The sequence below is a fragment of the Myotis nattereri genome, assembly GCF_964212035.1.
Source record: "Myotis nattereri genome assembly, chromosome: 5".
NCBI lineage: Eukaryota > Metazoa > Chordata > Mammalia > Chiroptera > Vespertilionidae > Myotis > Myotis nattereri.
Genome location: NC_138080.1, coordinates 32,781,429 through 32,808,129, shown reverse-complemented (window position 1 = coordinate 32,808,129; position 26,701 = coordinate 32,781,429). Strand labels below are relative to the sequence as shown.

The 26,701-nt window shown below is 50.6% G+C and overlaps 1 protein-coding gene across 3 annotated transcripts; it reads left to right on the top strand.

Moving 5' to 3' along the window:
• The first annotated feature begins 409 nt into the window (after positions 1–409).
• STMN4 (stathmin 4) lies at positions 410–24,282 on the top strand. 3 transcript variants are annotated; one of them, XM_081091086.1, is made up of 7 exons: positions 411–524; positions 17,064–17,143; positions 18,344–18,439; positions 19,606–19,814; positions 20,624–20,815; positions 21,492–21,545; positions 23,705–24,282. In XM_081091086.1, exons 2-6 carry the CDS (start codon positions 17,131–17,133, stop codon positions 21,510–21,512), a joined length of 531 nt encoding a protein of 176 aa, XP_080947212.1. In that variant the 5' UTR covers positions 411–524; positions 17,064–17,130; the 3' UTR covers positions 21,513–21,545; positions 23,705–24,282. The 3 variants fall into 3 exon arrangements, with proteins under 3 accessions (XP_080947211.1, XP_080947212.1, XP_080947213.1); XM_081091087.1 differs by lacking the exon at positions 21,492–21,545 and adding an exon at positions 19,091–19,171; XM_081091085.1 differs by lacking the exon at positions 21,492–21,545 and having other exon boundaries at positions 410–524.
• Positions 24,283–26,701: the final 2,419 nt, after the last annotated feature.

The window sequence follows — 26,701 nt, the reverse complement described above, 5'->3', positions numbered from 1 at the left end:
GCCTTCTGACCAAGATGGAAACCCGGCACCAAGCCCTCCGGGAAGCTATTTTTAGGAGTCATCTGTGCTTTCTGACTTCTCTAGATTCCATAGTCTCCCACCCCCAGATCTGAAAGAGCTAACGATTCTGGAAATCATTCATCATCCCCCCTCTCCAGGTGCCGCCGCTCAGCCTGCAAGCTGTGCCTTCACCCCCACCTTCCCGTACCACTCCCTCTTTCTTTCTTCATCCCCACCCTCACCCCGCTGGTCCCCCCACTCTACAGGCTGCATGGCAAGCAGGCTATTTGTCTGACATCATCTCCCACTCCCTGGCCTGCTAAGAGTTACTCACTCAGGCAATCCCTGCTCCGCCGCCGGAGGAAACTGTCCAATTGCCAAGCAACCCACTGTTGGCCAATCAGAGAGCTCGGAGGTGATGTCATGGCGAGAGCCGAGCGGTGGTGCTGATGTGGAGAGAAGCCCCGGGTACCACTAATTGAGGGAGTGAGGAAGGGAGCAGCTCGCTTCTCACCGGACTGCAGGTAAGTAGAAATGGAATGCAAATTATGCGAGGCTCTTCAGATAAAAGAAAACGGACACCGGCCGCTTCAAAGAGGAGAACCACAGGGGGTCTGGCACCTATTGTGGTGCCTTTTGGTTTCACGCAATCGATTAAACTTTGTCAAACCCCGGGGGGGGGGGGGGGGATTGGGTGAGGGGGAAAGAATGGTCTCCGCAGAGGGGAGAGGGTGGGCTGCCGGCTTCCTCCCCTTCCAGAGCTCAGGATCTGCGGGTGGGCGGGGACGGCCTGGGTCAGATGCCCACGGTGAGGTTTTTTCCTGCATCAAGATGTGTTGGGGCTGGGGAGGACCGTCTTGCGCCGCGTCTGGCTGCCCTGGGGCGGCTCTGACCCCAGACCCTTCCCGGCTAGAGGCTGCTCTGTGTTTTTCTTTTCTCAGCCCCAGCGTTTCTCCTCTCCCTTCCCCTTTGTATCACCCGTTCTTTATCCTCTATCGGCACCAAGTTACTTTTTTCTCTTGCTTCTCAGGATGCAATGAGATCACCACCTCTTCCCCGCCCCGCCCCACCCTGAGGTCAACCTGATCCTACCTGGGCAGGGTGGCTGGCTGTGAGGCTGCAAACTGCCACGCCCTGGTCCCCGCCTGTGGCCCGGCCAGTCCACGCCTCCTTCAGCCCACCCCCCTCGCCTGTGGCCGAGGCACAGCCCTCTCCTCACGCAGGACCCCGGGCGCGGATGTCCAGCGGCCGGCTCTCCCCATGCGGTGGTGCTGTTTTGGTTTTATTCCTCCCGGGAAGACACCGTCCGGTGTGGAGCAGTCCCATTGTCCTGAGGAAGGGCAGGTCTCCACAGCCCCTGGGGGGGCTCAGGCCGCCCATGTCTGCACATTGGGGCAGGGATACCCTGTGTTTCAAGACCAAGAGAACAGCAGGAGGCTGGCCAGCGGTGGCCGCGGGAGTCCTGCAGGGAGGGGGGAGGGTGAGAGGGAAGGTGGGGGAATCTGTGTCTCCCGAGGCTGAGCCCCTCGAGGGGGAGGAAACCCCTCCCACAGGCAGGGAGTCAGGGTGCCGGGGAGTGAGATCATCTGTCAGATGAGGAAGTAACCACAGTGCCGGAGGAGCAGCGAGGAGGCAGAGGCGAGAGGGCTGATCGGCGCAGCTGAGTCTCAGAGAGCCCGCTCTAGCCTCTAGGGCAGCGGTTCTCAACCTGTGGGTCGCGACCCCTTTGACAGTCGAACGACCCTTTCCCAGGGGTCGCCTAAGACCATCCTGCATATCAGATATTTACATGACGATTCATAACAGGAGCAACATGACAGGAAGTAGCAACGAAAATAATTTTATGGTTGGCTCACAACATGAGGAACTGTATTTAAAGGGCCAGAAGGTTGAGAACCACTGCTCTAGGGCCAGCCAACTCCCCTCTCCTCAGCTGCCCCCAGGCCCTCACCTTGCTTTCTGGAACTATCCCTTCCCCTCTCCTGGAAGCCCATTCATCCTCGCCAGCGCCTGCGCACCTGTCCGTGGGTCCCAGCCTTTCTGGGACAGGTGTGCAGTGGGTGAGACTCTTTCATCGCTAGATGGACCCACCACAGAGCATGGTAGGGAGTGAGTTCCCCAACACGAAAAGCACTCAAGCAGAAATTGGATTTCCACCCAGCAGGGTGGCTATAGCGATTTCTGTGTTGTGTTAGAGACTGGTCTAGATTAATGTTTTTCAAACTGTAGATTGAGACCTATTAGTGGATTGTGAAATTGATTTGTGGATTATAACTGATTTTTTAAAAATGAAATGGGATAAAATTGTGTAAAAATAAGTCAGAACACATTCTATATAGTAGAGTAAATAATGTTTCCTATACCATTTGCTAGTTATATATTTTCAGTTATATATATATTTATAAATATAAGTAAATATAAATTATATACTTATGCTTGTATTTCAGTTATGTATACATCTATGTGTACGTCTGTCTATATATATGTGTATGTATCAGTGACTATATATATGCACTGACATATATATACACATGTATACATATATGCACTGATATATGTATTATATATATATACACACACGCACATGTATATATCAGTAGCATGACATATACATACTGGATCATGATATAAATGCAAATCCTTATTATGGATCCCAGTAAGAAAAAGGTTTGAGAAACATTGGGCTGAGAGACCTCTAATTCCTTTTTCTAACTATAAGATTGTAGCCCTATTGATAACTCTTACTAGACCATAAACTTCTTTTTTAATGTTTAAGCATGGTAAAATACACATAATGTGAAATTTACCATTTTAATCATTAGTAAGTGTTCAGTTCAGTAGCATTAAGTACATTCACATTGTTATACAGCCATCACCACCAATCATCTTCAGAACTTTTTCATCTTTTCAAACTAAAACTTTGTCCCCATTAAATAATAACTACCTATTCCCTGCCCCCCTTCTGCCCCCGCCCCCTGCCCATGGCAACCGTCATTCTATATTCTGTCATGTAAGTGGGATCACACAATATTTGACTTTTTATGACTGGCTTATTTTGCTTAGCATAATGTCCTCAAGGTCCACGCATGTTGTAGACTGAATTTCTTGCAAGGAGAACTGTCTTATTCATGTGCCCTTATTCCCAGGTACAAAATAAGAGCCCAAAGGTCCAATTAAATCCAAGTATTTTTTAACTGGAAAAAACTCCATCTTTAGGGAGATACTTTTTTCTAAGGACCCATCAAAGCGAGAGAAATCTTGTGTCCTGAGCAAACTGTTGAGGAGACATACTATTGGCCTTGGAATAATGGGAGTGTCTTCCATTTTTGCTTAATATCTAGATTTTACTTGGCTTCATAAAAGAAATCCAAGAGCCCAGCCAGTGTGACTCAGTGGTTGAGTGTTGACCTATGAACCAGGAGGTCACGGTTCGATTCCCAGTCAGGGCACATGCCCAGGTTTTGGGCTGGATCCCCAGTAGAGGGTGTACAGGAGGCAGCCAATCAATGATTCCATCTCATCATTGATGTTTCTATCTCTCTCTCCCTCTCCCTTCCTCTCTGAAATCAATAAAAACATATTAAATTTTAAAAAAAAGAAATCCAAGAGCCAAGTGGGGTTGACTGCCTTCTTTCATTCAACCAGGCCATTGGAACCACGTTCTCTCTATGGGACAGAAATGGGATGACTGATAAGATTGAAAATAGAGCAACAAACTGATGAACCAAGATCCAGAGAGAAAGGCAGTGGATCAGAAGAGGGAGGAGAGAGAGAGAGAGAGAGGAAGGGAGGGAGAGAAAGAGAGAGAGAGAGAGAGAGAGAGAGAGAGAGAGACTACATTAACCCAACAATATAGAAAGAAGAGTAAACTTCAGATCTTTTATGCTCTTGATTTTAAATAATTGGATATTTTAAAAAAATAAAGATCATAACCAAAGAAAGGTTTACATTTTTCCTGGACCCCTAAGATGTTCTCCCTGGATATTTTATATTATTTTCAACTTACCTGGAGATTCCCATTTGGAGGCATAGGATTCCCAGATATTTTGAAGTCACGGATGGTTAGAAATGAGCCTTTTTTTTTTTTTTTTTGGCAGGGGGATGGGAATTATAAAATATACAAAATGTAATTTTCATAATGCCCTGTAATTTTTATTTTATAATTTTTATAAGAATCAAACTTTCTTCTCTCTCTCTCTCTCTCTCTCTCTCTCTCTCTCCTTGGGAAATAAACATTCATCATGTACAATTCAGTGTGCTCATAAAGTGAGAATTTGCTATATTTAGAGATGTGATAGTCTGGAAAAGGTTACTTTTTCTACTTTTCTTTGGGGCGGAATAAAGACCAAAAAATTTTCTTCTGCTGTTTAAAAAAGCATTTTGGGGGTTGTTTATTTATTTATTTATTTTATTATTATTTGCATTTTTAATCCCACTAGAAAGACAGAAAGATGTGGGTATATTAACCCTGCCCCATATACCCCACTCCATCTCCCCCACCAAAGCTCACTGCATTTTCATCAATTAAAACTGACAGCCAGCCCTAACTGGTTTGGCTCAGTGGGTAGAGCGTCAGCTTGCGGACTCAAGGGTCCCAGGTTCGATTCCGGTCAAGGGCATGTACCTTGGTCGCGGGCACATCCCCAATAGGGGGTGTGCAAGTGGCAGCTGATCGATAATTCTCTCTCATCGATGTTTCGAACTCTCTATCTCTCTCCCTTCCTCTCTGTAAAAAATCAATAAAATATATTTTTAAAAACCCAACTGACAGCCAGCCCTAGCCCGTTTGGCTCAGTGGAAAGAGCATCGGCCTACGGACTGAAGGGTACCAGATTTGATTCTGGTCAAGGGCACATGCCTGGGTTGTGGGCTCAATCCCCAGCGTGGGGCATGCAGGAGGCAGCCAATCAATGATTCTCTCTCATCATTGATATTTCTATTTCTCTCTCCTTCTCCCTTTCTTTCTGAAATCAATTAAAATAAAAATTAAAAAAAAACTGACAGCCATGTATCCACCCCCTCAGGGTCCTGCTGTCAGAGGCGGGTGGTGGGAAGCAGGAGGACAGAACAGATCAGAAAGGGCAGAGTCTGGGCTGATTGGCCTAACGTATGACAGGGCCCAGGCAACCTGGGAGTTCAGAGAACAAACCAGAGAATGTGAATCAGAAAAAAGATCTGAGCTCAGACACTAGAGTAAAAGGTCCTGTGGGGGAGTGTGTGTGGGTGTGGGGCGGGCAGAGTGCAGAATTCCAGGGGTCATTTAGGTGTCAGTGCCCAGAAATCCAGACCAGGTAGGAAGCAAGGTTCAAACTGAGTACAGTACTGCCCCGCCCCGCCCCCGGCCCCCACCTCCCACCTTATCTGCTGTTTTGCTTTCCACGGTTTTAATTACACTTGGTTACCCTGGCTGGTTTGGCTCAGTGGATACAGCATCAGCCTTAATTACACTTGGTCAACAGTCATTTGAAAATATTAAATGGAAAATTTCAGAAATAAGCAATTCTTAAGTTTGACCTTGCGTGCCATTCTGAGTAGCATGATGAAATCTCACTCTGCCCCACTCTGTCCTGCCTGGGATGTGGATCATCCCTTTGTCCAGAATGTCCACGCTGTGTTTGCTCCCCACCCATTCGTCACTTAGTACCTGTCTCAGTTATCAGGTCGACTGTCATGGTATCTTGGAGCTTGTGTTCAAGTAACCCTTATTTTACTTAGTAATGGCCCCAAAGTGCAAGGGTGGTGATGCTGGCAGTGAATATATGTCAAAAGAAGCCATAAAGTGCTTCCTGCAAGTGAAAGGTATGCATGTATAGGGAAAACACATAGTGTATATAGTGTTAGTGCTATCCGCAGTTTCAAGCAGTAACTGGGGTCTTGGAGCTTCTCCCGGCGGTTAAGGGAGGACCAGCGTATGTGGAAACAGGTGAGAGGCTCTGTCTGCTGATGATGCAAACACAACTTGACTATTTTTTTTTTAAATATATTTTATTGATTTTTTACAGAGAGGAAGGGAGAGAGATAGAGAGTTAGAAACATCGATGAGAGAGAAACATCGATCAGCTGCCTCCTGCACATCTCCTACTAGGGAAGTGCCCGCAACCCAGGTACATGCCCTTGACCGGAATCGAACCTGGGACCTTTCAGTCTGCAGGCCGACGCTCTATCCACTGAGCCAAACCGGTTTCAGCACAACTTGACTATTTTTTTTTTAAATATATTTTATTGATTTTTTACAGAGAGGAAGGGAGAGAGATAGAGAGAGTTAGAAACATTGATGAGTGAGAAACATTGACCAGCTGCCTCCTGCACATCTCCCATTGGGGATGTGCCCGCAACCCAGGTACATGCCCTTGACTGGAATCGAACCTGGGACCTTTCAGTCCGCAGGCTGACGCTCTATCCACTGAGCCAAACCAGTTTCGGCACAACTTGACTATTGATACTGGGATAGGTCTGTCTGTCTTCTGCTCCTACCATCAAACCAGGTATGTAAGGACTCGGCAAGTATTCCATGAGTCCCTCCTAGAAAAAAATAACTGTAGAAGTAGTCTTGCTAATTTTTTAGCAAATATTTTTTTATCAAATTACAGAACTCTAGTACAAAAAGAATATTGATAATGACCATGAAGAAAGAAAACATTAGAATTTAGAGTCATTGTCTAATTGTAATCCATCTATATGTATAAAAGCCTAATATGCTAAGTGTCTAACTGATAGGTCGACTGCTCTGTCAACCAGTCGCTATGATGCACACTGACCACTAGGGGGCAAACGCTCTGACTGATAAGTTAGCTTGCTGCTGGGATCTGGCCAATGGGGACTGGGTGATAGAGGCCGGACATGCCCTAGAGCCCTCCCGCGGTCCCTCCCAGGCCGGCCCACTCCCATCAGCCTGATTGGGACTGGGGGAGATGGCCCCAATTGCCCCGATCTCTGACCAGGCCGAGGGACCCCACCTGTGCACAAATTCGTGCACCAGGCTTCTCGTATGTTTATAAAGCTGAATGCAATTTTCAAATATCTTGAGGCTAGGAAATATGTCTGTTCAATTCATCGTTGTATTCCTTCCTAGTACCTCACATAGTGCTTATAGTCAGTTCTCAATAAGTAAATCAATCGCGGTAAATCATAACTGAAAATCCAGGCCACTCTGACAAAACCATCTCGCACCATGAAAATCATTAGGTACTGTTTTATTCTCAAAGTAGTGAAATGTAGGTATAAATGATATTAACTACAAGATGAACACAAGATGTAAGACTTACAAAGCATTGGAGATGAATGAAAGAACAAAGAAAGCACGAGTATTACTGCAAAAGATAGGGGTCTCCCTTTAGCATAGCTAATTGCAGGCCTGAACAGGGGCTCTGTCGCTGCTACTTAATCTGGGGGAAGGCACTGGTTCTCTTGGACCCTCTGTCTCCTCATCTGAAAAAGGTTGGGGAGTGAAAATGCTAGAAACCTCCATGGCTCCTCCCATCTAAGGACTGAGAACTTGACTTCTGAAAATGTTTCCAAGTTCTATTGCCTGTGCTCTTCTCATAGGAAAGTGATTTAATTCATGACACTTGGTAGGCCATGTGTGTGCACATTTTAACAGGGGCTTCCTGAGGCAATGCTTGAGACAAAGGAGAGTGAAATGGTGAGAGTTGTAAGCACTTAGGTCCCCCACAGTTGAGAGGCAGGCTTGGGGCAAATGTGCCTCTGTGCACCCTTCAACCACACGCCCTGGCAATCATCCGTCTTGCTTCCATTTATGCTTGGCCTTGGATTTGAGGTAGTACCATGGAACTCTACTGGAAACCACATGGCCTTTGGTATGAGAAGGCTTGGGTTCAAATCCCATCTTCATTATTTATTACTTCTATGACTGCTGGGCAAATCAAGTCACCTACCTGAACTGGCTATCTAAGGAGTGGGTATAGCAGTATCTATTTCATAGGATTTGGGGAGAATGAGATGATAAAATATACATGCCCAGATTACAGATAATAGGCACAAGAAAAAAACTACAAGGAAATGCCAATAGCAAAAAGTAGCAAGATGACAGGGATTTTCCTTTCTCTGTCACATAGCTGTTCTGCAATATGATGTCACTATGTTTGTAATTAAAACATGACTTATAAAATGTATATATATGCACACATATGCCTATGAAAGTGCCCAGTAAACTGTAAAATACTACAGAATACTCCTAATGTAGTGACGACAGTAAGATTATGCTGATTCCTCACACGGTCCTGGGTCACAAAGCCTTGCACTCCGTCCAGCGACACTGAATGGAGGTCTGTGCCTCTGAACTTGGCTTCCTCTACGCTGGTTCTTCTGTATACATTGACTCGAAATAGAAATCGTCCAGCAAGTGCCATCACTTGGGTTACTTGGGGCTGTCGGTGATCCAGGCTTCATTTGCCTTCTCTGGCTTGCCTCCCAGTATAAACACAAACCCCAGAGCTCTGTGTTTGCCAACAGGTGACACCTCCCTGATTCCTAGAAGCACGACTGAGGCTGCATTTCTGAGTCTCTTAGCTCCTGGCTGGAAGTGGATCTTGACTGCGGCGCCCACTGTCTCTTCCTCTTGAAGTCACCCGGAGGCTGGTGGTTAGTCCCCCAAAGCCAGCCAGTCGCTCGCTATTCTGCGTTGCCCGGTTTCCCTCCGTGTGTCTCACTAGCCCACCTTGGCCTGTGCGCTGACACCTACTCCTGTCCCTTCATAGCGCGTTCTGTGTGACTGCCGGAGAACTGCCCGAGGCCCGGAGAGCATCTGTGAAACTTCCGGAGGCTCCAGATTCCCACCCAGGGGGCCTGTTTCACTTTTTATCATCAAAAAACAAACAAATAAACAAAACACACTCTGTGGCTATTTTAGGACCTAGCTGAGGGCTTGGCACAGAATTAAATATTCAATAGTAATTGTGGAAAGAATGAAAACCACATTCATGAGAAAATTATTATTATTTAACTGAAATAAAATATGCCTGCCCATCCGAGTCTCTGATCAGCATGAAATAACCAGGGTTACCGTACAGAGATGCTATGACTCTGTGACATTTGGGTGGCTTATTTCAGGTAAATATATACTAGTTACTGCAACAGGACTTTTAAAAAGACTGATAATTGGCTCGGTTGTAACAGCCACCTTCCTGTGCTGCTTGTGGTCAGAGGGCCTGGGTCGGAATTCATTGCTTCCAGGCCTTGACTCTGTGCAGAGTTCCCGTACAGCCTCTGAACACGCCTGCCAGGAACCACTCTACTCAAACCATTTAGCTATGCATGAGCTTCTTATCCCTCAAAAATAGCCCTCAGGGGAATTGACACATCCTGCTGGCCCTCTCCAGGCATTTCTTGCCGTGACAAATAGCATGCTTGCTCACGCCGGCCTGTGGGCAGTCAGAGGCACCTGAGGAGGTCAGGTGGGCACCCGATCAATGGCCACCCGGCATCTGAGAATTGGTTGCTCTTCTCTGTCAGCGTCTGGCCATTGACTGCATTACAGAAAGCCTGGGAGTGTGGGTCACTGTTTCTGGTCATGTAAATAAGTCCACCTGCTGTGGTGTCCCTTCTGCATTCCCATCTTGGTATTGTTGTTCTGGTGGCCCCCATGTGGGCTGTTCACGTGCATCCTTGTCTGGAGGAGAGAGAAGGGGTCAGTGTGAGGGGGAGGGTACTGGCACTGGAATCCAGAGGCTCGGATTCCGATCTTATCTCTGCCGCCAACTCAGTATGATCTCAGGGGCTTTGGTTCCTGGGGGAAGGGACTATTGTTGGTTGTTGTGTGCAATGCAGGATGCTTAACCTACCTGGCCCCTGCCCACTGAATGTCCCCAAGTACCACCCCCCCCCCCACTCCCGTTTAGTGACCAGCAGAAAGTCCCACATATTTCCTGGGAGTGAAGCTGCCCCCAGTTGAAAACCACTGGCTGGTAATGGCTGGGTCTCTCCATCTCTGACATTCGGATGTTCTGGGGCAGTGGTCGGCAAACTCATTAGTCCACAGAGCCAAATATCAACAGTACAACGATCAAAATTTCTTTTGAGAGCCAAATTTTTTAAACTTAAACTATATAGGTAGGTACATTGTCATTAGCTTAATTAGGGTACTCCTAAGGCTTAGGAAGAGCTGCACTCAAGGGGCCAAAGAGCCGCATGTGGCTTGCGAGCCGCAGTTTGCCGACCACGGCCCTAGGGGAAACTGGGGGATCCATGAGATCTCTCATCAGTCAACAGGTGATTCTAGACCTTCAATTTCAGCCGCCCTCACCCCCAATCAAAACTTATTAGTATTTAAAAAAAAACACAAACTTATTGTTCCGCCCTGGCTGGGTGGCTCAGGTGGTTGGAGCTTCCCATGCACCAAAAGGTTGTGCTCAAGCCCGAAACCTAGGTGTGTTCAGTCAAGGCACAACCTAGGTTTCAGGTTCGATCCCTCATCAGGGCACATACAGGAGCGACTAATCTATGTTTCTCTCTCTCTCTCTCTCTCTCTCTCTCTCTCTCTCTCTCTCTCCATGCCCCCTTCCTCTCTCTCTCAAAATCAGTAAACATATCCTCAGGTGAGGACAGAAAATGAAAACTTACTCATTGCATCTTATCTCCTGATGGTCCTGGATCGCTGCTGGTGGGACTATCACTAATTAATGATGCTAATGGTTTAGCTCTTCAGGAAAAGAATATGTGATGATTTGCTTTTCCATATACAGATTCTTAAACGCTAGAGCTGGGGACAATGTATGGATCAGTTTGTAAACAGTAAAACCGTGCTGGGTGGGTTGCCAACAGTCCAGGGGTTAACTTGTTCTAGGCAGGTCCTCAACACTTTCTGCTGAGTCTCAGCTTCTAGCCTTCCCCTCTGCATCTTCCCCTAAGATCATGCTGCCAGATGAACCTTTTTTATTTTAGAGAGAGGAGAAGGGGGGCAGAGAGAAAGAGAGAGAAAGAGAGGGAGAGAGAGGGATTCAAGAGTGAGACATTGACCAGCAGCCTCCTATACTCCCCCTACAGGAGAGTGAGCCCTCAACCCGGGCATGTGCCCTGACTGGGAATCGAACCGGCAAACTTTTGGTGCATGATCCCAACCAATTAAGCCACACCGGCCAGAGCTAGATGAATCTTTTTGCACTAGCAGTATAACCTAAAGGTAGAGCCAGGCTTCCGAATGAAAATCCCAGCTCTGCCCCTTACTCCCTGTAGGACGTGATGCAATTAACTTGACTCTGCTGGGCTTCCATCTCCTCATTATAAAAGAGCCTCAGGGAATAAACTGAGATAATGCCTGTGATTTTCCTGGTACAAAGCAGGTGCTCAAGAAACGGTAGCCATTATTATTGCTGTTATTACCAGCATCACCATTTCCGCTCCCTTATTCAAAAGATGTCAGTGGCTTCGGACCAAATTGAAGATGAAGCACAAACTCTTTCCTTGTCGGGAGGTTTCTGATCGTCCCCTTCCTATTCTAGCAATTGGTCCCAGTGCGCCCTGCATGCAGCCCAATGGGCCCCCTCTGACCGCCAAGAAACTCAGGTGCGCAGCCATCACACAGTCAAGTTCAAAAGCCCTTCCAAGATTAGAGGCATTGCAGAAACTAAATTGCATAATAAGCCCATCACACGCTCACCTTTAGCATCTGAAGCTTGAGTCACTCTCTCCACCTGCAATGCTGGACCCTCACTGGCAGCACAGGGGCTGGGCTGCCCAGGGTGGCCCTGCCTCTTGTCTGCGTCCATCAGAAGCGCGTGGGAGCAAGCCCTGGGAGAGGGTCAGGAAGCCGCCATCCTGAGCTCTAGCTCTGGTTCTGCAGTTACCACCTGAGTTTTTGTGACACATCAACCTTTGATCTTTGATCAAAAGGGGTCCCTTTGATCTTTGCTACCACTGAATGCCTTCAGTTTGCTGGGCTTTCTTAGGGCTGCCCAAGGCCTGGGATTGGCCTCTGCCTTAACAGAAAACATGCAAGGGCTAGAGGTTTGCCTCAGCTGGGGTTTTGCCTTATGATGCTCTGATGTATGATGTCCTCCTAGAATCTCCCACTGATGAGCCTGACCTCATGGCCTCATGCCTGCGCTGCCTCCATGATCTCAATCTCTGTCCTGCCTCCTGGAATTCCTGGCATTCTGTTCTCTCTGATCTTGGCCAATAACACCCTTACTACCCCCTCACTGGCAGTCCCAGGACAGACCTGCTGGCCCCAGGCCACTGCTGGTGCTGCAGGCATGACAACATGACCCACACCACCAAGCCACTTAGCAGATCCCACAGCACGTGAGAAGCTTGTAGGGCCCCGGCCTCCAGGACTAAGGCTGGTTGTGGGCCTTAGGGTTGATTGGGCATGCCCAAAAGAATGGCCTGGGCCCCTGGTGTCTAAGATGGGAGGCCTAAGAACTGCTCTTAAGGGCCTTCGGGCCAAGGGTTAACATCACTAGATCTTCCGAGTGGTGTGCCTTCATTCTGGGTCCAACCCATCGATGACCTGCAGTTCTCACAGCCAGGCTGAGTGCTGGGGAGGCTGTGTGACCAGCCCCACCCAACACTGATGCCACAGGTTAATTTGGGGTAAAGTCAGGCTCCCTGCTGTGGCTGCCGCCAGCCAATGTCTTAGGGCCCCTTTGCATTGCTGGGCCCTTCAGAAGAGTCATGCCCTCCTCACTGACCCCTTATCTCCTTTCTCAGAATATTCCATGGGCGCCCTAACCGGTTTGGCTCAGTGGATAGAGCATCGGCCTGCGGACTCAAGGGTCCCAGGTTCGATTCCGGTCAAGGGCATGTACCTTGGTTGCGGGCACATCCCCAGTAGGAGGTGTGCAGGAGGCAGCTGATCGATGTTTCTCTCTCATCGATGTTTCTAACTCTCTATCTCTCTCCCTTCCTCTCTGTAAAAAGTCAATAAAACATATTTTTTAAAAAACAATATTCCATGGGCAGCAACATCTTTTGGGTCTTGAGTGCAATGGAAATGATGTCACTATTGCTACAAAGATTTAAAAGAGCCCCGTGTACCCATAGGCACATGTACCCAGATCATCTTGAGGAAAACATCAGACTGTGTAAAAACACTGGTAGTGAGATAGGGTAAAAGAATGATGGGTTTTGAACCCTGGCCCTGTCACTTACTGGGTGCATTCGTTTCCTGTGGTAACTGGGACAAATGACCCCAAACTTAGTGGCTTCAAAAACGGAAATTCATTCTCTCACAGTTCTGGTGTCCAGAAGTCCACAATCAAGTTGTCAGCAGGGACATACTCCCTCCAAAGATTCCAGTGGCTTCTGTGGCTTTGGCCATTCCCTGGCTTGTGGCAGCATCACTCCAACCTCTGCCTCCATCTTTCCATGCTCTTCTTCTCGGTGTGTCTCTCCTTTGTGTGTCTCTTATAAGGACACACCATCAGATTTAGGAGCCACCCCGTTAATCTAGAAGGATCTCATCTTGAGATCCTTCACTTAATTAAAATGTAAAGACCCTTTCTAAATAAAGTCACATTTATAACGTGCAGGGCTTATGACTTGGATATGCCTCATTGGAGGACACCATTCAACCCACGACAATGATCTTAGGAAGTCACAGCCTCTCTGAGCCTCGATTCCCACGTCTACAAGACAGGGATAGCAATTCCTATGTCACAAGGTTATTATGAAAATTAAAGTGAAAGCATTTGTCACATAGTAGATGCTCTATAAATACATATTTTTAACTTAGGAGGCAGATTCCAACCCGGGAAACTGAGTGCTCTCGCTTCCAAAGCCCTTGGCCACGCATACCGCTGCCCATCTGTATCTTGGGTTATTCCTGTTCCCTGCCCTGACCTTCCTTCTCTGCCCCTCTCACCTGTGTTCTCTACCTGGTTCTTCCTGTCCTAAAACTCTGGTCACAGTATCTTCCATCGAAGTAGAGGCAGCACTCATTGCACATTTTAATTAAATCATATCTTCAAGCCGGACTGGCTTTTCCCGAGTCCTCAGTACCATGGAAGAATGAGCAGTTAACATCCAGTCCTTCCACTGCCCATAAGGAAGAATGGACAAAACAGACGACCTGGATCATAGAACCATCTCTACCCACAACTGGCTGTGTGACCTTGGCCAAAAATCTGAACTTCTCTGAGCCCCGGAGTCTTCGTTTGAAAATGAAGTTGATGATGCCTCTCGTTGTCAGCCGAGCCCAACCTCATGCAATGATCAACTGGGACAATGTGGGTGACAAACTGTAACCTGCAAAGTGCTCCACAAATGCGGGGTCTTCTTACCGTTCTCCGCTCACACTGAGCAGCATGGTCCCTGACTCCAGGCACCTGCTCCTCGAGAAAAAGCTCAGCTCAGCCTCCTTCTTTCTCAGGGTAAAGTCCGAGGCCGCTCCCTCTCCTGGCAGGGCTTGCTCACTCTACCTTCACAATCCGCCGAGTCATGAGCAGAGATGGTGTAGAATGGAGGCTCATGACTCCGGATGTCGCATCCAGGCTCGGAGGCCCGGGCCCTGTTCAGAGACTCGCTGGTACTGTCAGGATCCGCTTGACTCGAGGAGAGAGGCGCATTGTGCTGCACTGGGAGGGGCATAAGGAGACGCTGCAGGAGTAGAGCCCTTCAAGGCCAGCTGACCCGGCTTCAAATCTCCATTCTTTTACTTTCTAGCCACGTGGACCCTCTGAGCCTCCATCTCCTCATCTGCAAATGGGGATGACAGTGTCTGCAGGGCCGGTGGGAACCAGAGGCCATGACTCTGAAACCGGCGTGTGGCACCTGGTAATCACCGTGAGGAAAAGGCCAAGGAACGGAAACTAACATTTATGAAGCACCTCAGTTTGGCTGGATGCTGTACTTACGCTTTTCTCATCTAATCTGTAAAAACTCTGAAGCATTAAGATGGGGAAAGCGAAGTTAGACATGTGACACGACTGGTGACAGGTAGTAAGAGAGCTGAAGTCTGTGTTTGACTCCTCGCTGGTTGAGCCCTAAAACTGGAGCTGAGCCTAATGCTTCCCGTGGTTTCCCTGCCCATCCCCAGCCAGTACAGACCTGGCTCCCAGATGGAAAACACTTCATTAAGGAAGGAAAGGGGTGCTAAGTGAGTCTCAGGGTCCTTTGTCTTGTGAGGATGTTGGCAGGGAAGCTGCTGGCTCATGACACCCTCTGCTGGCACAGTGAGCACCGAGGGTGTCGGTATCAGTCAGGGTTCTCCAGAGAAACAGAACCAATAGGATATATAGAAAGAGATTTATTATGAGGGATTGGCTCATGCAATTACGGAGGCCAAGAAGGCCCACGATCAGCCGTCTACAAGCTGGAGGCCCAGGAAAGCTGCTGGTGTGATTCAGGCCAGTCAGAAGACCTGAGAACCAGGAGCTCCCAAGTCCAAGGGCAGGAGAACATGGAAGTCCCAACTCAAGCAGAGAGAGCAAATTCGCCCTTTCTCCACCTTCTTGTTCTATCCGGCCCTCAATGGGTCGTGTGAGGCCCACCTTCATCGATGAGAGCGATCTTTACTCAGTCTATTGATTCAAATGCTGATTTCTTTCAGAGACATCCTCACAGACATATCCAGAAAGAATGTTTACCGGCTCTGTGGGCATCCGTTAGCCCAGTCAAGCTGACACAAAAGTTAACCATCACAGTAGCCAAGGAACGAGTGGTCCCCATGATGGCCACTCACTGTTGGCTATTTCTCCACCCAACAGTAGCCTTCAGTGGAGCCCTGTCACTGACTGTCCCCAGACACTCCCAGTCTGCTCCCTCCCTACCTCTCCTGTTCCTCCACCTCTTCCTCCTTCACACTTTCTGGTCCAGCATCAGCCGGCTTGAGGTCACTTGAGACCAAGTTTTCTCGCCTCCGCCCTTTGTATGTGCTGTTCCTTGGCAGAAAGCCCCCTGCCATCTCCTGGCCAATTCTGACTTATCGTTTAAGACTCTGCTGTGTGCTGCTAACACCAGAGAACCCTATCTGGCCCTCCAGGCCTGGTGCGGAGTATACAGTCCCATCTCTGCTCCCACGGTAATCCCGCACACTGGTTACCACCTCTGTACTACTTTTATTTTTTTTAATCCTCACCAGAGGACATTTTTTCCATTGATATTTAGAGAGAGTGAAAGGGAGGGAGGCCCGGCCAGCGTGGCTCGGTAGTTGAGCGTTGACCTACGAACCATGATATCGCAGTTCGATTCCTGGTCAGGGCACATGTCCGGGTTGTGGGCTCGATCCCCAGTGGGGGGCATGCAAGGACAGCCGATTAATGATTCTCTCATCATTGATGTTTCTCTCTCTCTCTCCCTCTCCCTTCCTCTCTGAAATCAACAAAAATATTTAAAAAGAAAGAAAGGGAGGGAGGAGGGGGGTGAGAAAAACATCAATGTGAGAGCGACACATAATTGGTTGCCTCCCGCACACACACTGAGCAGGGCCCAGGATCAAGCCTGCAACCGAGGTACATGCCCTCAACCAGGAATCGAACCCAACACCCTTCAGTCCACAGGCTGATGCTCTGACCACTGAGCCAAACTGTAGGGCTCTGCACTACATTTTGATGTCATTATTCCTTAGTAACGTTTGTCCTTCTCATAGTCCGGGGTTGTCTTAAGTGGGGTTGAGGAGTGCTTAGGACAGTGGTTCCTGGGGGGAGGGAGGGAGAGGGCACCTGGAGAGGTCTTTTGACATCTGTCCAACTCCCTCTCTCCTATATGAGAACGGGTCATTGGGAAGCACCACAGTTATTTTGCCAGCCTCTCCAAGGTAATTCTGATTTAGGGTTTGTCTCTCACCCTACCCTTGCTTTGGGCCAAACCAAAGAGCTGCGCAGGGAGACAGACAAACAACCTTGGATCCATACAGTTTGGGGAAACCCATGTCTGCCTTCTCAGGGGGCTTGAGACTGGGAAACCAATTCCGAAGTCATCACAGGTGCCTCGAAACTGAACTTGACTGGGTTGTGCTGAGGCGGCGGCTGGTGTATGGGAAAGGTTGGTGTGTGGAGAGGGCCTGGAGGTGGGAGCAGATGAGGCGCCTCCTGGGGTTCCCTTCCTGCTTCCTTGTGCAAATAACCTGTCAGTGGTAAAATACTCTCTTTTTCTCCGGTTTGTAACAGCGTCCTGAGCTGGTGACAGACCTACTCCGTGGCTCTCAGTGGATTCAGCTCTCACATTCCAGAAAACATGACCCTCGCTGGTAGGTACAAACTTATTTTTGTGATGGGGCACCACAGCACAGGTTATTTCTGTACACAAATGTAGGTACCTACATATGCACAGAAGATAAGAGAATTACACCCAGGGTTGCAAAAGGTTATCTCTAGACGGTGGGTGGGATCGCAGCTGAGTTCTTCTTCCTTTTGCTCTTCTGAGTGTGTGCTTTAAAAAGGATTTGCCATGCACATGTATTATTTTTTAAATATATTTTTATTGATTTGGGAGAGGGAGAGAGAGATAGAAACATCAATGATGAGAGAGAATCATTGATTGGCTGCCTCTTGCATGCCCCCCTCTGGGGATTGAGCTCACAACCTGGGCATGTGCTCTTGACTGGAATCAACCTTGGGACCCTCCAGTCTGCAGGCCGATGTTCTATCCACTGAGCCAAACCATCTAGGGCCATGTGTATTATTTTTAAGTCAATTATGTTTTCAATTTGTAAAAGGAAATGAGGAGGAGAGTGCCCAGGCATCGCGCTGGGCATTAACTGAGAGCTGAGAGAGCCTGAGTGTACCTGAACTTAAAATAAGGGGGGTAGGGGGGAGTTGGGGGCCATGCCAGGAACACATGCCAGGGGTGGGGGTGGGGTGTGCTATGATCTGTGACCTTCTGGTTTTCAAAACCTCCCAGACACAGAAAGACTGGACAGTGGTAGGGGTACCCCTTGGGCTGTCATGGACATCTGCTCCTCTGGCTGTGACTACTGTACTGGGAGGTCAGGGAAGGTGGGCTTTTTCTCCCACTTCTTTACCTCCCGTGTTTCCAGGAAAACACTGCCTGGAGCATAAGAAATGGAGAATCCTGGGTGCCTGTGGGGAGCTAGAGAGCGTGGTCCTGGATGCCTGGCTGGGTGGGGCTGGTGCGTGGGATCTTTCCCTGAGAGCATTTTCCATTCGGCACTAGGAAGGGGGACGATGTGCTAAGGAAAAGATGGTGTCATCTGCGTGCTCTGGAAGGCTCAGGTTCTAGTTGGTGGGCAGAATTGGGTCCAAATCACACACAGGAGTTCTAAACAGGGCCGCTTGGGGCAAAGGGGGCTGGGTCCCCAGCCAAGGGGTGGGTCTGGGTGCCTCTGCAGAGCCCGGTGCCCCCGGCTGCTGGGGCATCCAGACTCCCACAGATGCTGGCCTGGAGACTAGGGGAGGGCGGCCGTCTTCACCTGCGGGTGTTCCCACAGCCTACAAGGAAAAGATGAAGGAGCTCCCGCTGGTGTCTCTGTTCTGCTCCTGTTTCCTGGCCGACCCCCTGAATAAGTCATCCTATAACTATGAAGGTAAGCGAGGGCCACCGCTAGGAAAGTAATGGGTGGAGGGTTCCTGTGGCTCACAGCCACAGTACAGCACCCCCACCCCAGTTTCCTGAACCTCTGCCCCCCCACATCACCATTGCTTTCCCAGGACCAATAGAATCACCACAGCTGACTCTGAGGGTCTAAGCACCAGGTGAAGGCAGGCGTCGGGCTGGGCCTGGGGAGTAGGCGGCAGGCGAAGGTCTGACGCAGGCCCTGTGCAGAGTGATCTTGAGCTCAGCTTTTGTTCATTCACTTAAATGATGCTGTGGAGGGTGCAGAGGTGAAGCAGAGATGATGCCCTCAGGGAAGACAGGAGGCAAGACAGGCTTACATCCGTAGACTCCATAGCTACCAAGCCTCCTCCGGGAAGGGTAGGGGATGCTGGGGGAGAGCCCAGAGGTGGGAAGAGGACTTTTGCCCAAGGAGGCTCTGCGATAGCCATGCTGGTGGGTCCCTGAACAGGTGTCCCTGGGTGCTGGCAGGGAGCACTGAATGGCCACATCCTGACTGGGGGTGGTCAGAGCACAAGTCGCCTCCTAATTTCCTGGGGGTTAAAGGAAGGGATGGGTTTGGTCTGAAAATGAGAGATGGGGGTGTTTGGGTTACCTGAGAATGTTTTTTTCCGTTGTTTAGGCTGGTGTGGGAGACAGTGTAGGAGAAAAGATCAAAGCCAGCGGAAAGACAGTGCTGACTGGAGAGAAAGAAGAGAGCAGGGTAGGAGGGAGAGGGGGAGAGGTGTCAACAGGCTGAGCCATCAGACTGGTAGTGGGAGGAGGAGTGAAGACGTGGATGGGTGGTGGGTGGTGGGGAAGTGCACACTGTTGGCCACCATAGATGACAATCTGAGCAAGAGCTCAACTATGGGAGGAGCCGTGTGGCAGAAGCAAACACCGTTGCTACAGCCATTGTCAGGAATCACATATCTTGGGACCTTAAACTTGGAGCCTGAGCCCTCATTGTGGCTACCCTCTCCGTAGCCCCATCAGAGCCCATGGAACATAGGTGCCCCGTTGAGGACAGACCCAGAACGTTGGCCATTGGTTTGCCTGGGGCACCCAGGTCTCCCACGGATGTGAGCATGTGTGTATGCTTTACGGGTGCCCACGCGGTCTTCAGGGGGTGAGCAGCCCCTCTTCTTCTCTCTGCAGCTGACACGGTGGACCTGAACTGGTGTGTGATCTCCGACATGGAAGTCATCGAGCTGAACAAATGCACCTCCGGCCAGTCCTTTGAAGTCATCCTGAAGCCGCCCTCCTTTGATGGGGTGCCCGAGTTCAATGCCTCCCTCCCCAGGCGGCGAGACCCATCGCTGGAAGAGATACAGAAGAAACTAGAAGCAGCTGAAGAGCGAAGGAAGGTAAGTGCTGTCCTTTCTCCCCTCCGTCTCAGCAGGAGGGGGAAGGAGCTGGAGAAGACCGGTGGTGGCTCTGGGCCGGGGTCAGGTCACCACCGACCTACAAATATGTCGACAGCACTTCTCATCCCCAGGGCAGAGAATGGGGCGTCATGGAGAGAAACAAGAAGTAAACGTCCCTGGTCTCTAGGAGCTTACAGTTTGGTTAGGGGGCTCAGGCACAGCACTACCTGCCTCCGGTGGCCGGACATGCACAGCAACCAGAGTAAGACATGGACAAACAATAAGGATTTAGGAAAAGACTAGACAAGTTAAAAAAGGGGCTCCTTCACTGGGGAGGGGGAGAAGGCCCCCTGGTGTGTCTGCTGTTTCCTATTGATTCTCAGGGCCCACCTCTGATGCCAATTTTTGTGTAAGTTTTTCTTCATCTTTCAAACAGAAAATAATCTTCTCCTCCCTTGGATTCCTCTTAGGGCATACGTCACGTGCTCGTTTGGTTTGAGTTATTTATGTATGTTCTCTCTACTAGGCTTTTTTTCTTTCCCAAGTTGGTAGATGAGTGCCTGGCACATAGTATATGGTCATTTAGTATTTGTGAATGCCTGAATGAATGGATGGATGAACGAACGCACGAATGAATGATGGCCATGAGGAAAAGAGAGCTGACGGCCTGGTGGAGAATCTAGGAAGCAGGCTGGGGACCCGGTGCAGGGACGCATGTGTTCTGGGTGTGGAGCTTTTAAGTCAGATGATGAAAACATCCCCTGCGTGCTCACCTTCAAGAGTCTCTCTCTCCCTTTGTGCGTCCCTAGTACCAGGAAGCTGAGCTCCTGAAGCACCTCGCCGAGAAACGGGAACACGAGCGGGAGGTGATCCAAAAAGCCATCGAGGAGAACAATAACTTCATCAAGATGGCTAAAGAAAAACTGGCCCAGAAGATGGAATCCAATAAGGAGAACCGGGAGGCCCACCTTGCTGCCATGTTGGAACGGCTGCAAGAGAAGGTAAGCGGCCTTGACCAGAGAGGAGACTCCTAGGACACGCTCTTCCATCCATGGCAAGTGCCATAGACCTACTCGTCATTTCCGGGAGCAGGCAGCCTCCGGCAGGAATGGGCATATTCCGCTAGGCGGGGTCCTTTACGAGTTCCGAGGGATGGTTTGGGAAGTCATAGGCAAGAAACATACGTGGAGCTTTGGAATTCCTTGGAGGACGTGCTGCACAGCCACACAGTGGAACCTTCTCGTTGTCTCAGGGAGATTCGAGCTCTTATCATGTAGAGAACGCAAGGGAGGAGGAATAAACAAGCCGCTGTACACGCCTGGCTTTATCCTTGAATGGACCAATTCAACTCAATGAGAGATGCTGACTGGAGCTCTTGGCTCTCAGCCAGGGGCACGATGACCTCAGCTGCCCGTTAAGCAGGAAACATGATTCTTCCCAACTCTATTGATATGGACAGAGGGAGTCATGACTCTTTCCAATAGGCTGCCTTTTGTCAATAAACCAAATGGTGTCACCTAAATATGAGAAACGTGAGAAGCTGAGGTTGGTCTCTGTGTCAGCAGAATAACAGCCCGTTCTGCTAAGAACACGCTGGCCTCGTTTCCTGAGTCTCAAGGCTGCCCCAGTTTCTCCTGCAGCTCCTGGGAGCGCTCCAGCTCTGTGTTTTATTTCCAGGAGCCGCCTGCTGCGCGGTGACTCCCGGGACCCGATCGGTGGCCTCGTCCCATGGTGAGCAGCGTGGTCCCCACTCCTTCCTGCCTGTCCACCTAGAGTCTCAGCTCCCTCACAACAGCTACTAGAAAGATCTAGCTTCTGCACAGGGGATCTGTATGTCCCATAGGCTCTGCAGTTCGCCAGCATGTGGCAGCCCCTCTGCTCTTATATTTCTGGGGCAGCAAGGCGTCCATGATGTACCAGATAGGAGGGAAGCGCTCTTGTCTAATTTCAAACTTCCCCGGTTGTTGAAGGATGGCTAGGAGCAAACTCTTGCAGGAAAAAAAAAAATCTGGGACTGGGATAGGATGAGGCATGGCTCTCGGGCCAAACCAAGAAGAAATGATTGAGGCTTAGAGCATGATATGGTATTTGAAAGACTGTCCGACACTCCTTATTTCATCATACCCCTCTTTCCACAACCAGTCCATGAGGTAAGCAGGACAGATGTTATCCTTGTTTTACGAAAGCCTTCAACAATGCCTGTGTCAGAGGAAACCGTGTCAGAGAAGGTCAAGTGACTTGCCCAGTGGCACACAGCCACTCAGCTGGACGGGAACCCAGTTCTTTGGCTATGCATCCAGGTGGCTCTTTCAATGTTTATTGGAGGGAAACCAGCACCCGGTTGTCCTGCTGGCCTTTTGTCAGAGACAGGGGTTCATTGGAGGCCAAGGAAATGGAGTCCAGAAACCTAGGGTTCTGCCCAGGGAGCTCACCTGGACATGGAGGTAGATTTTGAGAGATTAGGAAGACCCAGACTCAGGGGTAATAGCTTTGGAGGTCGGGTAAGACTCAAAGAAGCAAGATGTTGGAGCAGACATTCGAGTGGGCCTCACTTCTCTGGGATCTTGACCTCTATTCTACCTTGCCCACTAATGAAAGAAAGGGGTGGGCGTGTGGTTTCTGCCCTGGCTCCGGCCAGGGACACTTTCAACAATGCCTGTGTCAGTATTTGTGTGGGGTCATTACCACCTGCACCAGACTCACCTGGTGCCAAGTTTAACACTACAGGTACGTGGGTCGTATCTTAGATCTACTCATGCTGTTTCTCTAGGGATGGTGCCTGAGGACTGCAATTCAGCATTCTATCTAGGTCATGCTGGTACACATAGCAAGGTTGAGAACCACAGCCTTAGATGCACCCCTCCCCATACTTACCCAGGACCATGGAAAATTCTAGGGCCTCTGCAGGGACAGATTGGTAATTTAAGATATATCCTAGTGGGCGTGTTCTAGGTTGCTTCTTGATATCTGGGTGTGATGATATCTGGATGGATGCCAGGGTCTGGCAGTGACAGTATTTATTGAGCACCCGCCATGAGCAAGGTGCCACAGGAGGGATTGGAAAATACAAAAACGAACAGGGCATGCTCCCTGCCCACAAGGAAGTCCCCGAGTAGAGGACCCGCATCTGTGCACAATGATGAGTTGTAACGATAAGCCCTAGAGGTAAACGCTAAAATCGCAGAATTCTAGCGGTAAAGGAGCTTCCCATGCGTGCCCCTCTCTTTAAAGACCGGAGAACTCGGGCCTGATCAGTGACGCGAGCTGGTCACGGTCACACAGCTCACAGGCCTCTGAAGTCAGGGCCCGTCTGTGGCTTCATCATGCTGGGAAACAAAAGAGGGTCCTCTTAATACACCTGTAAGAAAGCTCGCCTATTGGAGCTGGACGGCACTTCCAAGAATTCTTCAGTCCATTTAGACTTGAAGAGCCCTCATCTTCCACCCAGGGGGTCAGACAGCTCTCCTAAGGAGACAGACAAGAAATGAAAGTGGCAGTCAAGGTGCGTGTAGGGGACACCTGCAACGAGGCCCCTCTGCTCTGCCCGTTCCTTTAGCAGCTACACTGAGCGGCTGCTTCTATTAAGTCAAGTAGCATCTTCAGTGCAAACCCCAGGATGGCCAGGTGAGGGAGGAAGAGGCTGGTGGGCACCGGGGTCATTGTGAGGTGAGCCCCCAGGGAGGTTGGCCCCAGTCAGTGAACCACCTGGGGCCACACCAGCAGACTCACTCACCGGCCTCCTGCCAGTCTCACCTGCCACCTTCTGTCCCTTCTCAGGACTCCTTGAGACCCTGCTCTTCACTTCCGGTGGTGGCCATCCTTTGGGTTCTCTTGTCCCTCCCTTTATCCCCTCGGGTGTAACCTGTCCTTTCCCTTCCCTCCCCTCCCAGGACAAGCACGCGGAAGAGGTGCGGAAAAACAAGGAGCTGAAGGAAGAGGCCTCCAGGTAAAGCCCAGAGGCCAAAGAAGTTTCCAGAACAGCCGGACAGCTCCAGCAGCTCCGCGTTCCCGAGGCAGCCTCGCCCGCCGCTGGCTGCTCTCGCAGCACTGGGGTTTGGGGGGAGGGGGGCAACCAGGGGTGTTCCCTCTGCTTTTGGTGTTTGTACATGTAAAGAATTGATCAGTGAAGCCATCCTATTTGTTTCTGGGGAACAATGATGGGGTGGGAGAGGGGAGAGGAGAGAGGTGGGAAAGGGAGATGGAGAAGGATTCATGGACATTGCCACCCTGCCCACCGCAGACTCAGGTCAAGTCCAGGCACCACGTTGAGAAGTGGAAAACAGAGCAGAAGTCTGAGGGAAGGGCAGAGTCCTGAGTGGGGCAGTGGCTGCAGGGTGCGGCCACGGTGCCCAGCAAGGGGGTGGGGGGCCCCGGAGGTGTTGCTTCAGCCCTGCAACAGGTGGGATGAGGTCTGAGTGTGTGTGTGTTAACCATCATCTTTTGATCATCATGACCAATGAAACATTGATTTCCAGTCTCCCGTTCTTTATTTCCTGAATCGGTCCTTTGGGTGATGGGTAGAATGTTCTGGAATTTGGTTCCCACCCTCCATGTGACAGATGCCCCTTTGGCCCCTCAGTTTGACCATCAGAGCATCTGAGATGCTGAGGTGGGTTGAAACATGCCAGCCTTTGGCATAACTGAAAAGTTTGCTGCTTCTCTTCCCATTTACCCTCTCTCCCTCCTCCTCCTCCTTTTTGTGGGCTGGTCCCTTATTGGATTTGGTGCACGGAATTGATGAGAAAAGAAACCCAATCTTCCTTTCTATGGACTGACATTCTAATATGGTCCCCAAGATGCACAGTAAGAAGGAAGTCCTCCTCACTTTGCGGGTGTGGGATTCTAGGTGATCACCAAGAGCAAGCGAGGAAATAAAATGTTTGTTAGTGAAAAGCAGAGGCACTCATTGCAGACCCAGCAGTCAGAACACCAGCCATGGCGGTAAAGGCGTTCCCTCCTCTACTCTCCTGCAGAAAGGAGCCGGGGTGCAGCCTGTGCGGGCAGGGTCCCAGGGCATCTCTCCTCCGTGCCCCACACACTGTAGTTTGTACAGCTTTGTGAATAAACTGTTTGGTACTTTTTGTGCCCCCATCAGTGGTACTACAACTTAGCTTCATTATAGGATGGGTTAGCAGGTGATTTTGAAAATAATGATGGTAATAATAATAATGGCAGATGACACTTAGGAAGTACTTACTAGATGCCTGGCAATTGTCCAGAAATTTTATATATATACTAGAGGCCCGGTGCACAAAAATTTGTGCACTCAGGAGGAAGGGGGGGTCCCTCAGCCTGGCCTGTGCCCTCTCGCAGTCTGGGACCCCTCAGGAGATAACGACCTGCTGGCTTAGGCCTGCTCCCGGGTGGCAGAGGGCAGGCCCAATCCTTAGGTGCAGCCCCTGGTCGGGCTCAGAGCAGGGCCCATTGGGGAGTTGGGGCGCCACCCCCTGTCATGCACAGAGCAGGGTAGATTGGGAGGTGGCGATGCCACCCTCAGTCATGCTCAGGGTAGGGCCGATTGGAGGGTTGGGGCACCGCCCCCTGTCACACTCAAGGCAGGGTCGATGGGGAGGTTGCGGCGCCACCCCCTGTCACGCACAGAGCAGGGTCAATCAGGGGGTTGGGGCGCTCCCCCCTGTCACTCACAGAGTAGGGCCGATAGGGGAGTTGGGGCACCGCCCCCTGTCACACACAGAGCAGGGTGGATCAGAGGGTTGGGGCACCGCCCCCTGTCACACACAGAGCAGGGTGGATCGGGGTTGGGGCGCTGCCACTGTCAAACTCAGGGCAGGCCCGATGGGGAGGTTATGGCTCTACCCCATCACACACAAAGCAGGGCCGATCAGGGAGTTGGGGCACTGCCACTCTCACACTCAGGGCAGGGCCGATGGGGAGGTTATGGCTCTACCCTGTCACACACAGAGAAGGGCCCATGGGGGGACGGGGGTTTGGGGTGCTGCACCCTGTCACACACAGAGCAGGGCCGATCAGGGGGTCGGGGCGCCGCACCATGTCATACCTGAAGGGTGTATGACCAGCTGCAAACAGCTATCATCCCCTCACCCAGGCTGGCCAGGCACCCCAGTGGGGACCCCCACCCTGAAGGGTGTGTGACCAGCTGCAAACAGCCCTCAGCCTCTCACCCAGTAAAAGGGTAATATGCCTCCCAGCACCAGGATCAGCAGAGCCGCGAGGTCTCCTGGCACCGGGATCAGCATGACAGGAGGCAGCGCCCAAACCCCCTGATCGCCCTGTGGCTCTGTGTGTGACAGGGGAAGGCGCCCCAACCTCCTGATCAGCCCTGCTCTGTGCCTGATACAGGGGAGCTCCCCAACCCCCTGATCGCCCTGCGGCTCTGTATGTGACAGGGTGCGGCGCCCCAACCCCCCCGCCCCCCACAGGCCCTACTCTGTGTGTGATGGGGTAGAGCCATAACCTCCCCATCGGCCCTGCCCTGAGTGTAAGAGTGGCAGCGCCCCAACCCCCTGATCCGCCCTGCTCTGTGTGTGACAGCAGGGAGCTCCTCAACACCCTGATGGGCCCTGCTCTGTGTGTGACAGGGGGGAGCTCCTCAACCCCCTAATCGACCCTGCTCTGTGCGTGACAGGGGGGAGCTCCCCAACCCCCTGATTGGCCCTGCTCTGTGCATGACAGGGGTTGGTGCCACAACCTCCCTATAGACCCTGCCTTGAGTGTGACAGGGGGCGGTGCCCCAACCCTCCAATCGGCCCTACCCTGAGCATGACTGAGGGTGGCATCGCCACCTCCCAATCTACCCTGCTCTGTGCATGACGGGGTGGTGCCCCAACTCCCCAATGGGCCCTGCTCTGAGCCCGACCAGGGGCTGCACCTAGTGATTGGGCCTGCCCTCTGCCACCCGGGAGCAG

Bases quoted from the DNA above. Each gene is read 5' to 3' on its own strand.
- STMN4 (XM_081091087.1), top strand. The intron at 19,815-20,623 runs GTAAGTGCTGTC...GTGCGTCCCTAG, and splicing joins CAGCTGAAGAGCGAAGGAAG to TACCAGGAAGCTGAGCTCCT. The intron at 20,816-23,704 runs GTAAGCGGCCTT...CTCCCCTCCCAG, and splicing joins TGGAACGGCTGCAAGAGAAG to GACAAGCACGCGGAAGAGGT.